Source organism: Hippocampus bargibanti, linkage group LG12 (assembly GCF_051943395.1).
Source record: "Hippocampus bargibanti isolate YZ-2025 linkage group LG12, ASM5194339v1, whole genome shotgun sequence".
In the NCBI taxonomy this organism is placed as follows: Eukaryota; Metazoa; Chordata; class Actinopteri; order Syngnathiformes; family Syngnathidae; genus Hippocampus; species Hippocampus bargibanti.
Window position 1 is genome coordinate 2,664,431 of NC_142745.1, and position 12,353 is coordinate 2,676,783.

The window sequence follows — 12,353 nt, forward strand, 5'->3', positions numbered from 1 at the left end:
ATTTACCCCACGCGCGTATTTTTCATTACCGAGTGCGCAAAGTGTTTAATGTACTTTTTTTTTGTAAACCGGAGGAAGCGACGTGCCAAATTTGCCAATGCAATAAGGTCGAATACACTGTGTTGGTCTTTCCTGTGATTTGAGCCTTTTCCGGTGTGAATTCCAGGGAGACTTTTTTTTTTTGTCTGCTGTACTGCATCTATTTTCTAAATGTACACTGTTACAGAATAGGATGATGTGGAGAAGCAAGCTCCTTGGTGAACATTTTAACGACAGTACTTGTAACTATACACATCCTGTTTGATTTAAACATCCACCGCTTTTCACCTTGCACCTTCAGTTCGACTATTTGCCAACAAATATGAACAAAAACTGATTTGACAGTTATTTCCTAGTTTCCACCTGTTGAGGAAAATACGTTTTCTACTTTGAAGTGAGATTAAATGAAATATATCAGAGAACATTTTGTAAATGTGAACAATTTTATTTTCAAATGAATTTTGGCTTGCTTGGGTGCTCTCTACGCTTATGTGGGGGTCTGATTACAAATTCATCAATCCAAAATGCAAATAAAAGATCTATTTGTGGCACTGCTTGGTGAATTTTATTGTTCGTACTCTTATCTTTGTCAACATGGCTGTAAACAAATGTTAATCGTGCGGTTCACATACACGTGTCACTCATTTTATGCTATTTAAAATGTGACTAATAGCTGCAGCAATGTTCCAAAATGTCTTTCTGATGTGACATTGTGACGTGGAGCTTGTAGTCGGTGAGCATTCGGAGTTTTGCAGCTAACTTCAAGGATTGAAGCGAGCTATCCAACAGCTTCACATCCTTCAGGTCCGCCATCTTCTGAAAGCTTAAAAAGTCACCTTCTGACACATGATCGCCTCTTATTTTGAGACTTTGTAGTTTTGGAAAGAGCTTTGGGATTTGAGCAGCTATTGTTCCAAAATGTGTGGGCCAGGTGTCGATGTGAAGGTGGAGAAGATTGGGTACCTGCGTCGCAACCGATCCAAACTCCCCCGAGCTTAGCCCTGGAACACACAGTGTGAGCCTGCTCAACGAAACTGGGATGAAGCGGACGTAACTGTGAACGCGCGGACCCAATTTGATGACCAGGGTTGACAATCGATGGAGGTCACCGAGCCATGTTTTCATGTCCTCACTGGCAGTCTGCCGCAGCTGAGGAGGAACGTCGTAAACAGAATACATATAGACGAGAACCAGTGTTTGCAAATTAGGCAGTCGCTTCATTGTCTCACGCAGTATTAAATGATCACAATGAATGAGTTCCAAACTGGATAGCCCGAGTGTCACATCTCCTGGGACAGGTACGGAGACTGGTTGTCCTTCCACACCACAACCACAGGTCAATGACAGATGCTTCAGTCGAGGAAGGCGGCAAAGTATAACCGTTAAAATATATGTCGCATTGATCCCGGTGTCATGACACACCAGAGATGTCAAATTTACAAAGTCTTGGAAAACAAAATCCAAGTGTTGTTTGGATTTCGATGGAAACTCAACTCGACAGATGCTGAGATGTGTCAGCTTCTCCGCTTCATACACAGTGGAGGCATCCAGCAAAAGAGAGTTTGAAATGTGTCTCAAACCCAGATGGGTCAGTTGGGGAAAGTACTTCAAATAGCCCAAACTCTCTTGAGAACTTATGTCCATAACCAATGAGGCGATAGACGGAAGACCACGAACTAACTGCTTCAAGTTCTTCTCTTTGGTACTCCTCACCACCACGCGATTGATTTTCCTCCGACGGAGCACCTCCCAAAATTGAAGATTGTAAGAACCTTTTGGGAAACCCAGAACTACAGTCCAGTCTTTCCACAGCAATCCACAGTCAACAAATTGCTTCAAGTACTTGCAAGTTGCCCGAACGTTGTGCTTGTCTGCCACGCTGAGATATGACAGTACATGCAGCCACATTTCTCCCGGAAGTTGGTGCAGCGACATTATTTGATCGACGAATGATCAATTTATTAGCTGACAACAATAATCTTGATATATTTGGGGACGCGCGTAAAGAATTGCTCAGCGTGCTACAATGCATCTGTACTTCCCCGTCTTCTTCTTCTTGTGTGTTTGTTATTTTGTGGTTTCGAAACCACCTAACGTTCGCTGTCGTACTGCCACTTAGCGGACGGTAATCTCGAGCGGTATATTTTACTTACTCCGCTGTCCAAGAAGTTAATAAAACATGTCCGCCAAAAATCAAATATTAAAAAAATACGTAGTTTTTTTTACTTACATTTTTCGCTCAGCCTCAAATCTTGCCTTCCATTTTCCCTCACAAATGATTGACACTTTCGTCGCCCAATCGTAACCACGTATGCAAATAAAGTCCAACGCGATTGGTCAATGGCTTTGTGATAAATTCAGCCTGTGACTCTTTCCTTCCTCTTTCTTCTACGCAGCCCTAGACGCGGTAAGCTTTGTCCTTCTCCGTGCAAATCAATCGAAAAAAAAAAACCTTCTAATGTCGAGAAACAAGTCCAATGTAGTTTCTGTTTCAATGACTCGAGCGAATTCGCCGTTTTCAACTGCGTGTTTAGTAATACGATCACGTAATTCGTCCTATTGAACCCCTTCAACATGCTAACCGCCGGCTAACCTTAGCTAGCAACCTAGCACGTGTCACGTTGGCCTTACGCAAATGTAATAACTTCCGACCGACATTTCATCAAGCAGCGCTGAATGCTGAATCGATCTCAGGGGTTCGACAGAGCCTCTGCGATGGAGGTTAAGACACGCGACTCAACTTATTAATTAGTTATTACGCCCCATTGGCCTTCACTATCTGGTTCGTTTTGGGCCCAATGTAAAAAGAAGGTACACTGAGACGAATTGTATACTTTTCGTCTATACCATTTATAATAAATGCGTTTTCTCGTGTCTTAAGTTAAAATAATAGCCTTAATTTTTCATGACTGAAGAGTTTGGTGAGTGTACATATGAACCGGTTGGGTTTGGTACCGATAGCGAGGCTAACGACTGATGCAAGTCATGCAATGTCGCTGTCTAAACATTTTGGGGGCACTATGTGAGTACATAGGGTGCTATGTGAGAGAAAACAGGGCTGATAATCATTTAAAAAGAGGTGGAATACAGGTTTTGATAAGATAACTCCTTGGTTGCAGGTACTACCTTGTCTTTAAAACAGCTCTTAAGCGAATCCTTGGAAGCACTGCAAAGATGCCCAGGGAAGACAGGGCCACGTGGAAGTCAAACTATTTCCTGAAAATTATCGTAGGTACACACTACTGAGCATTCTTTTTTTAATGCCTTTCCTATTTACTATGATGTGTGTTCTGAAAAAAAAATTATAGCAACTTCTGGATGACTACCCAAAATGCTTCATCGTCGGAGCAGACAACGTGGGCTCCAAGCAGATGCAGACCATCCGCTGTTCTCTGCGTGGCAAAGCTGTGGTGCTCATGGGTAAAAACACCATGATGCGCAAGGCTATTCGTGGCCACCTGGAGAACAACCCTGCTTTGGAGAAGTGAGTTTTAGCACACTCCAAAGTTTTCAAATGACATTTGCAGGTCAGTTTTAATACAGCCTGTGTTAGTGCTGTATTGCCGTTCCCCCTGCAAAAAGTAAACTGTTTCCACGCTATCTCTGTTTGTCCAAACACCCTGACTGCCAGAGACGCACGGTTTCAGACATCAGTTTATCTCAAAATGTGTGAAATGCTGACATCGGCACTTTGACAGCAAAGTATGCTTTTAACAGGCTCGTTCCCCACATTAAAGGTAATGTGGGTTTTGTCTTCACCAAGGAAGATCTGGCAGAGGTCAGGGACATGTTGGTGGCCAACAAGGTAATATACACTCTGCATAAATAATACTCTTTAGATAGCTAAAAGTATTTTCAGCGCTTTTGTAAACATTTTCCCTCCTCAGAGGGTTGTGGTCATAAGCATTTTGGATATAATATGCAGGATAAGTTACAATGTGGCTAATTTGGTGCTGTATTGTCGTTCCCCCTGCAAACAAAAACATGTTTTCAAGTATCCCTGTCTGTCCAAATCTACTGACAGCGCAGGGGCACAAGATTTCAGACATTGTGTCATCAAGTTGCGTTTGAACTGTACCTATTTGGTTGGGCCGAAATTCTAACACTTTCGGAATGATTTAGGTGCCGGCTGCCGCCCGCGCTGGAGCCATTGCCCCCTGTGATGTGACGGTGCCTGCCCAGAATACTGGTCTGGGTCCTGAGAAGACCTCCTTCTTTCAGGCTCTGGGCATCACAACTAAGATTTCCAGGGGAACCATTGAAATTTTGGTAATTTTTAAAGTACTTTGCCTGAGGCAGAGTAGCATTATTTTTGTATACTGTCTTTCGTAGACAAGCTAGCTTTATGTGCTCTGTTGAATTTAAAGTACATTTAAAATAATTTGCACATATTGACTATCTTTTTTTCTCAGAGTGACGTTGGTCTGATCAAGACCGGCGACAAAGTTGGTGCCAGTGAGGCCACGCTGCTCAACATGCTGAACATCTCCCCCTTCTCATACGGACTCATCATCCAACAAGTGTATGACAATGGCAGCGTCTACAGTCCTGATGTGCTTGACATCACTGAGGCCTCTCTGCATGCCAGGTTCCTGGAGGTAAGAGGAAAAAAATGCTGTCTGCTAAAGTGTTCTATCGATTGATTTCTGATGAGTGTCAAATATTTGTTTTGTGCGTAGGGTGTGAGAAACATTGCCAGTGTGTCTCTTGAGATTGGCTATCCCACTCTTGCCTCTGTGCCCCATACTGTCATCAATGGCTACAAGAGAGTCCTTGCCATCGCTGTGGAGACTGATTACTCCTTCCCCCTGGCAGACAAGGTTGGTATTTGGAAAAGTGTGATCAATCAATGGTCGCGTACAATCATGAGACATAATGGATGTCTTTATACTTATTCATAATGAATTTAATGGTAAATTATTTTTGTCACACAGGTCAAAGCCTTCCTTGCTGATCCGTCTGCCTTTGCTGCAGTGGCAGCGCCGACTGCAGCTGCAACTGCAGCAGCTCCAGCTCCTGCTAAGGAAGAAGTCAAAGAGGAATCTGAGGAATCGGATGACGACATGGGCTTTGGGTTGTTTGACTAAAACTACAGCGATGATGAATCGTCACAGCGATTTTAATAAAATGTCAAACACAGGTTTTCAGTTTTTCTGTCACTGACATGACACAACGCTCGCTTGGCTAGTTAGGAGCCTATAGCTTATGATTGAATGTGTTCTAAAATGAATTAACGTTCAAGGCGATTTACCCACTCGAGCTGGATTTATTATTTTTTGCTTACATCCAAATGTGACTGATTGGTTTGCCATGCTCAGTTGAACAGTGATTCATACCTGTGAACTTGTTCCTTCCTGTATTTTGTACGAATATTTATCATTTCAAATATATGGCATACTGCAACTTTAATATGGAAAACAATTGTGAGCTGCTCTTGTAAAGACCATTTCGTCTCAAATCCAGTTGCTGGGCCAAATTTGACTGCTGCTGCCAATCACTTGTCACGGCAAACCAAACGTAATCCTCAATCGTCTAATTTTTATTGCTGTGTACGGTCGCATTGATAAAAGCATTACGTACGCGGTAAGTGTCCGCATTCACATTTGTTGCCGTTTTTTTAGCGTTTCAAATGTACGACGTACTGCCACTTCTATACGGGAATTATAATCATTTATAAAGGCAGCTAAGTCAAGGTTGACAGGTATGAGTGACTTACTGAGGTTGGATTGGGTACATCCTTGAAATAGCATGTGATATTTGGGGGCGGGTGAGCCACTTGTTTTCATGTGCTATACTCTGCTGTTGAAGAAAAAGGTTAACTTTATTAGCATAGTGGCCCCTAATCGGAAACGAAGTTCATATTTATGTAAATTAACGAGTTTCCAATCATCCCACTGACAAAAATGGAGAGGTGTGGAACAGAAGTTTCTCAACAAAAATACTCGTCATGCATGTAGATTCAATTTCCATTATCTCAAAATTTTAGGGGCAAAATGCAATCTATGAGCCCCAGTGACACATCTCCCGTGAGTGGGAATTTTAGTCAATACGAGCTTCTGAAGAGGCGGATGGGGAAAGTGTGTCCACGTTTGAGAAACCTGAACCTCAATTTACCAAAGGGGGCAAATTTTGTGTTACAGACACGAAACTAAGACAAATGCTTTACTTCAAACCGGTCATAAATTGAAGTGACGAACGGAAGTGACGTCAAGCCCACGTTTCTATGATTGCGCAGTACAGATGCGCAGCAACAGGGGGAAATACGTTCACGATGGCTGAGGTACGAACGACATTTTGATAGTCATCCCCGCCTGGGGTAAAAAACACAATGGTCTTTGATATCGTTGCAAGGGAACAACACATTGTCAACTCTTGTTCGCGATGGCAACAACGGATTTAAACTGTAGTGTATTTCACAATGACCAAATTGCTACACTCAGTGTAAGCTATGTCTGATTAGCAAGGGTGAGGTGTCAATACTCAATTAATGTATCTGCGATTTCTCTCTGGCACTCAATAAAAACGAAGTAAACGAGCTAACGTGCAACAATAATGACTTTTATTAGAACGCGAATGATGGTTTCGCTGCTTGTTTAAAAATTAAATATGTTGTCATTTGTTTTGTGAAGACTCACAGTTTACAGGAACTCCAGCATCCCGTTGTCAGCACCAAGGTGTTCATCCAGAGGGACTACAGCTCAGGAACTCTTTGCAAGTTCCAGAACAAGTTCCCAGCGGAACTCGAATCCAGGGTACGGTTTTGACCGATGAAGCTGTGTGCAGTTCGTACCGAATCAATGCTCACTTGTTTTTATTGTCCTTTAGCTGGACCGGCAACACTTTGAGGAGACCATCCAGACTTTAAATAACCTTTATGCAGAAGCAGAGAAGCTAGGGGGGAAATCATACCTAGAGGGCTGCCTGGCCTGCCTCACTGCCTACACCATATTCCTCTGTATGGAGACGCAGTATGAAAAGGTAAATTAGGTTCTTTTTTTTTTGGGGGGGGGGGGCATTTTGCATTTAGCATTTTGTTTTATGCTGGATAAATAAAATCTAGTGTTTCCATTTGGGTGCTGCTGTGGGCACCAATTGTCAGTCACTGAGTGACCCTAAGAGATAATTTCAAATACAGTATTAGCTTTATTCTCCCAACATAATTATATTGTTTGAATATACATGATTGTGTGTTTTTTTTTCTTTTCAGTGTGGCCCCATTTCTTATGTACAGAACTGTAATTATGATAAATGACCACTGCTCCGCTGTGTGCGTCCGTGTGCTTGCAGGTGTTAAGGAAGGTCGCCAGATACATTAAAGACCAGAATGAGAAGGTCTACATTCCCAGGAGCCTCCTGCTGACTGACCCAATTGAGAGAGGCCTCAGAGTCGTATCCTGCGCTTATGTCAAATCATTTTAGCTCAATCACAGGAGTTGTGATTTGAGACACTCCAGGCCCCATTGTTTAGAAATGCTTGTATGTCATTAGGTGAGAAAGTAGGTGTTTGTGACGTATGTTGTAGCCGTGACAATAAAATTGAGTGTTAATCACATTAAATATTGTCCTTAAATGATCATCTTTCAGATTGAAATTACAGTCTTTGAAGACAGAGGTTTTGTCCCAACAAGTTAAGACCAGGGTATGCTTTGTTTTTGTATTATGTACTGTATATTTTTTTGCTGCAAATTGTATGCCATATTTTTTATAGATGCGTTTGATTGTGGAGGTTCGATCATGTATTATGTAGTTTGTGATTTTCCTTCTTCATTGTGCTAACACAATCATATTTTTCTTGCAGACTGGTGAACAGCGAATTATGTGTCCAAACAGATGCTCACACGTCTGCTCCTGAATCGATGTATATAACAATTTTTGTGCTGTTTTTATTTTAATTTATATGTTGTATATTCCGCTAACTGCCTCTCCCTTTCTTTATACCCTTATTGTACACAAGGTGATCTATAATGCTGATCAGGACAGGGCCTTTAAACTAGTGCCATTGATTAACATTAACAGCAGTTCCTCGAACGTTATATGTATTTTTTGTGTTTGTAATATGTTGATGCCAATGGTGGCTGTGAAAACAAGCGTGATTAATTAGTCATCAGCAAATAACTTAATGGGCTAAATTTTAAATTTTAGTTTTTGTCTCTTGTGATTTGCGATTTTTACATTTTTATAAGAAGACCATTTAGAAGTGAAAGTTGTCTGACTCTTCCTGAATGTTTTTTATGATCACCACAGAATCACTCCACATTCCAAACACGCTTGCTGTTGTTGGTGCATGCTTTTCTTATGAACTTACATTTATTTAAATCTGGCTTTTCTTCGGTTTAATTCGAGAGTAAAAAAAACTGGACTCCTTCATAGACCCTTCTTACAAAATACAAGTATGTACGTATTGCCATAATTGATACACTACCTATACACCAATCGTGAGATCCACATTAGAGGTTTGTTTCTGTAACCTTGATATTTGATAATAGCCTTTATTGTACACCCTTATATTTAGTCAGTGAAGCATTTATTGTATAATTTGTGAATAAACAGTACATGTACACGCAGCATCTCAATTGTTTATTCCTTTTTGAGTTAACTTCTGCAAGATGCCACAAGAACGCACCATAATTTTGAACATTGTTGTAGTACACGGTAAGTGTACCGAATTCTTGGAATAATACACACACATGTATGTGTCGTTAATGTACAGGGTCGCATATAATTGTGCTTGTTTTAACTTTATGAAATACAGTACGTATTTGTTTTGTGTTCTTTCGAATAAATTTTGACTGCTCTCGGCACCCGTCCCGGAAGTACAGTGAGATGCAAGCGCCTAATATGACCGACGATTTATTTCGCGAACGTAAATTGTGTTCCAGTGACGAAATGTGTAACTTTTTTTTTAATTCACCACGTATTTTTATATTGAGGCAGTTTAATTAAATTTAGTTGAAGTTTCGTAGAACACGACTTCCTTTTTTGACTGACTACTACCGTTTCAAATGCAATTGCTAGCTTAGCATGCTCTCAAATTATAATACATTTCATTTATAACCCCTTCTCAAAACTCTCAAGGACACTTTACAATCAAATCAGTCTTTTGCGTTTCGTTAGGTCTCTTTACTTTGAGCTGGCTCACTAAAATTCATTTCGTTCTTTGGGCACACTGGCGGCCTCTTGCTACGATGGAGTTTATCTCCCAAAGGAAGAAAATGAATTTGTGCAACAGGTTTTGGAAGAGCTTGAGACATACCAGAAGAGGAGCCCCGAAAGGTAAATATTGTGTTATGACAACTTTAGGGTGAACCAGTGGGTAACTCATATTGCAGCGGTCGTGGGTTTGCATGCCCATCTACCCCCAAATGAATGAAAGGGTTGATCACACCGTTAGTACATATTCTGTCATGGATATGCTTTGTAATGAATGCAATTTACTAAGAATTCCAAATAAGTAACGTTAGTTCATCATGCATTGTATCAGTGTTTGGTGTCATGTCAAAAAGTTAATGATGCTTGAATGCCTCTGTGTTGCTCATCTGTGTCCCCATCTCCAGTGTACTCCTGTTCCCACCTCTACCCAGCAGAATTCGCTATCTGATTCATAAAACCGTCGAGGAACTCCCGGAGCTCATCACTTTCTCTGTGGGAGAGAGCTGGTGTCGTCAGGTGGTTGTCTGCCCCTCAGAGCTCAGGTTTGCGCAACACGTTGGAAATCAATGTTATGATGATAATGTTGGCAATTTAGTATTTTGTTTTTTTCAGCCTATCTAAGGACATTTGTTTTATAGAGGCGAGGCACACGAAGATGACAATAATGCAGACTGCAACCCCAGCCTGGATGAAGAGCCTTTTAGAAGTCCCGAAAGTCAATCTTCCACATCAACTCGCATTAGAACGTCCCGGAGGCCAGACAGAGCACTTTACACCCCAAGAGCTGCTCGCCAGAGTCTCCAGTGCCAAAACTCACAAGCCTCCAAAGAAGTCCAGCAGTCGACCTGTTCGACTTTCATCCCCTGTCTATCGAGCTCCCGTTCCTCATCTGAGGGAAAATTGCCCCTTGTATTACAAGAAGAATCCCTTCCCACTGCAGCAGATGGCACTGCTGACACACTAACGGAAGACGAAGCTAACTTGGGCGTTCATCCGGATGAAGCGACCCTTTCCCTTTTGAGTGAAATGAGCATTCAAGATGACGGGAATGAATCTGTCACATGCGACCTGACAGAGGAGGTTGTTGGACCACGCCGGAATGCTTTTGGTGACCCTTTTTGCTTCAATGTGTTGTTTTGTTTTGTGCATCCCACCGCTCAGATCAAGACGCACCTGAGGGAAGCTGTGACTTTCACCGTGCAGCATGTCAACAATGACTACTCCGCTTACAATAATGTGCTCGTCACCCCTGAAGAATTTGGCCATGTTATCGAGATCTATGACTTCCCTGTCGAGTTCCAAACCGATGATCTCTTGGAGGCCTTCGCTGACTACAGGTGAGGCTGTTCTCAAGTGAACGTTCACCACAGAGTCAAGGGTGTCTTTCAATCAATATTTTCTTGTTTCTATAAGCGACGGTGGAATGAAGATCACATGGGTGGACAATACACACGCCTTGGGTGTTTTCGCCACACAAACAACAGGTGAGATCGCGAACGAACGTGACTATAGCCATTCGTGAAACGGAATTATTAGAGGCCAAAAACAGGAATATGTATGGGAAACTATTTTAACACCTGCTGTTTGTTCATGTGACATTTTCCAAATGGTCAATATTTTTCAATACATTGATTCTATATATTCTTTGATTGTATTAAAATCAGGAATACAATTTCATTCTTATGTTTCTTATGTTTGAGGCAGCCCTACATGCCCTCTCCATCTGCCACCCTTTGCTGAGGACTCGAACGCTAACTGAAGGCAGCAAAAAGGCTAAAGGCAAAGCCATTAGTCGAGCAGGTACCACAATGTTTCGCAGACCTTATTAACTCATTCGTTGCCATTCCCGAATTTGTTCGGGTTTTGGTTTTTCTTATGGGGGTGCTGATATAGCTCTGGTCAGACCTCTGGCAATGTATTTCCCTTCCACGAGGGGGCAGAATTTACCTTTTCTCCATGTTAGCACTTTATTACAGCTTCAGCAGTTGTTAAAGGGCTATATAAATCAATATGTATAGATTGTATTGTATTCTGTACAGCCGCCCCCATTTCAAGCTCAGATAACTCCAGACCGAGATAACTTAGGAATTAACTTTTTTTCTGATGAAAGAAGAGAGCCTACGATTTCTTACGTCGCATTTAATGTTTATGTAGTCCTACAACTCAATATTCCGTGGGTTCTGTAATTTGAGTGAAAATGACAGAAACCCTAGCACTGGAGTGGACACATTTTTGCACATTGCCTGACAGTGAATGAGTTAATAATCTTGAAGAGATCAATTCATCTTTTCAAATGTTTTACCGTTCACCCCTTCTTTTCAGCAGTTAGATAATTATTGAGTATAAACCACTGATTGTGTTGTGCAGAGTACATCCAGCCGGTGAAGGAGCGTCCCAGGACAGACAGCGCTGTTGCTAAGCGGATGGTGGCCCAAGCTCTGGGCCTGAATGGACGAGGGCGCAGTCGAGGGCGTGGACGAGGGCAGAGCTTCTGAAATAAATACTTGGCTAATGCAGTTGACTAAACCAAGAAACACAGTAAGTCATATGACAAAGGGGGAAAAAATGTCCCTGAGAGCTTTGAAAGGCACGTATAAATTGTATAATAATAATATAAATGTATTATTATTATTAGTCAACACATTAAAAAGCATTCGTCACAGAGCTGGGTTGTACTTTCAACCATCTAACTTTTATTGCGGAAGATGTCATCCATTCCCACATATCAATAAAACCCACCAGGCAGTATGTGACTGACACCCTTATAAAAATGAAGGGAATGAGTCACATTTACAAAATGACAACAACAAAAGAGGCATTCTCACGCAAGCACATTTGAGGCTTTGCCACGGTCCCTGATAGCAATAATTTAATGGAAAATGAAAATATACGGATCATGGAAGCTAGAAGCTAAAAAAGTGAATAAATAAAACCTTTTTGAAGGTGAGGTCAAGTACAGTGATACCTCGGTTTACGAACACCTTGGCTTACGAAATTTTCCGTTTAAGAACGTTACATTTATGAAAAATTTACCTTGGTATACAAACTTTTTTCGTACACGGAGCTGCCTCAATGAGTGATGTGTCGTTCGCGAACGAGCCCGTTCTAACAACAAAATGGCAGCCGACTGTTTTTGTCCTCTATTCCCCACCCCCAGTCTTCGG

General features: G+C 41.7%; 4 protein-coding genes across 5 annotated transcripts; 3 read left to right on the top strand and 1 right to left on the bottom strand.

The window, feature by feature from the left end:
• Window positions 1-52: 52 nt before the first annotated feature.
• Window positions 53-2,194, bottom strand: LOC148889969 (uncharacterized). Its single transcript, XM_089010597.1, has one exon. It carries the CDS (start codon window positions 1,972-1,974, stop codon window positions 706-708), a length of 1,269 nt encoding a protein of 422 aa, XP_088866723.1. The 5' UTR covers window positions 1,975-2,194; the 3' UTR covers window positions 53-705.
• Window positions 2,195-2,423: 229 nt separating this feature from the next.
• rplp0 (ribosomal protein, large, P0) lies at window positions 2,424-5,178 on the top strand. The gene is made up of 8 exons (XM_089010599.1): window positions 2,424-2,446; window positions 3,159-3,267; window positions 3,348-3,523; window positions 3,757-3,844; window positions 4,162-4,308; window positions 4,452-4,637; window positions 4,719-4,859; window positions 4,974-5,178. The coding sequence occupies exons 2-8, from the start codon at window positions 3,214-3,216 to the stop codon at window positions 5,124-5,126; spliced, it is 945 nt and encodes a 314-aa protein (XP_088866725.1). The 5' UTR covers window positions 2,424-2,446; window positions 3,159-3,213; the 3' UTR covers window positions 5,127-5,178.
• A 1,084-nt stretch (window positions 5,179-6,262) lies between these two features.
• LOC148889971 (golgin subfamily A member 7-like) lies at window positions 6,263-8,606 on the top strand. Of its 2 annotated transcripts, none has more exons than XM_089010604.1 (6): window positions 6,263-6,319; window positions 6,669-6,791; window positions 6,865-7,017; window positions 7,327-7,428; window positions 7,624-7,678; window positions 7,838-8,606. In XM_089010604.1, the coding sequence occupies exons 1-5, from the start codon at window positions 6,263-6,265 to the stop codon at window positions 7,669-7,671; spliced, it is 483 nt and encodes a 160-aa protein (XP_088866730.1). In that variant the 3' UTR covers window positions 7,672-7,678; window positions 7,838-8,606. The 2 variants fall into 2 exon arrangements, with proteins under 2 accessions (XP_088866730.1, XP_088866729.1); XM_089010603.1 differs by lacking the exon at window positions 6,263-6,319 and adding an exon at window positions 6,346-6,480.
• Window positions 8,607-9,196: 590 nt separating this feature from the next.
• r3hcc1 (R3H domain and coiled-coil containing 1) lies at window positions 9,197-11,693 on the top strand (the record flags this gene model as incomplete). Its single annotated transcript, XM_089010675.1, has 7 exons — window positions 9,197-9,312; window positions 9,594-9,731; window positions 9,828-10,269; window positions 10,351-10,526; window positions 10,603-10,673; window positions 10,894-10,989; window positions 11,557-11,693. Coding segments are annotated over 7 exons (1,167 nt in total), but the record flags the coding sequence as incomplete, so codon positions are not given.
• Between the last annotated feature and the right edge of the window lie 660 nt (window positions 11,694-12,353).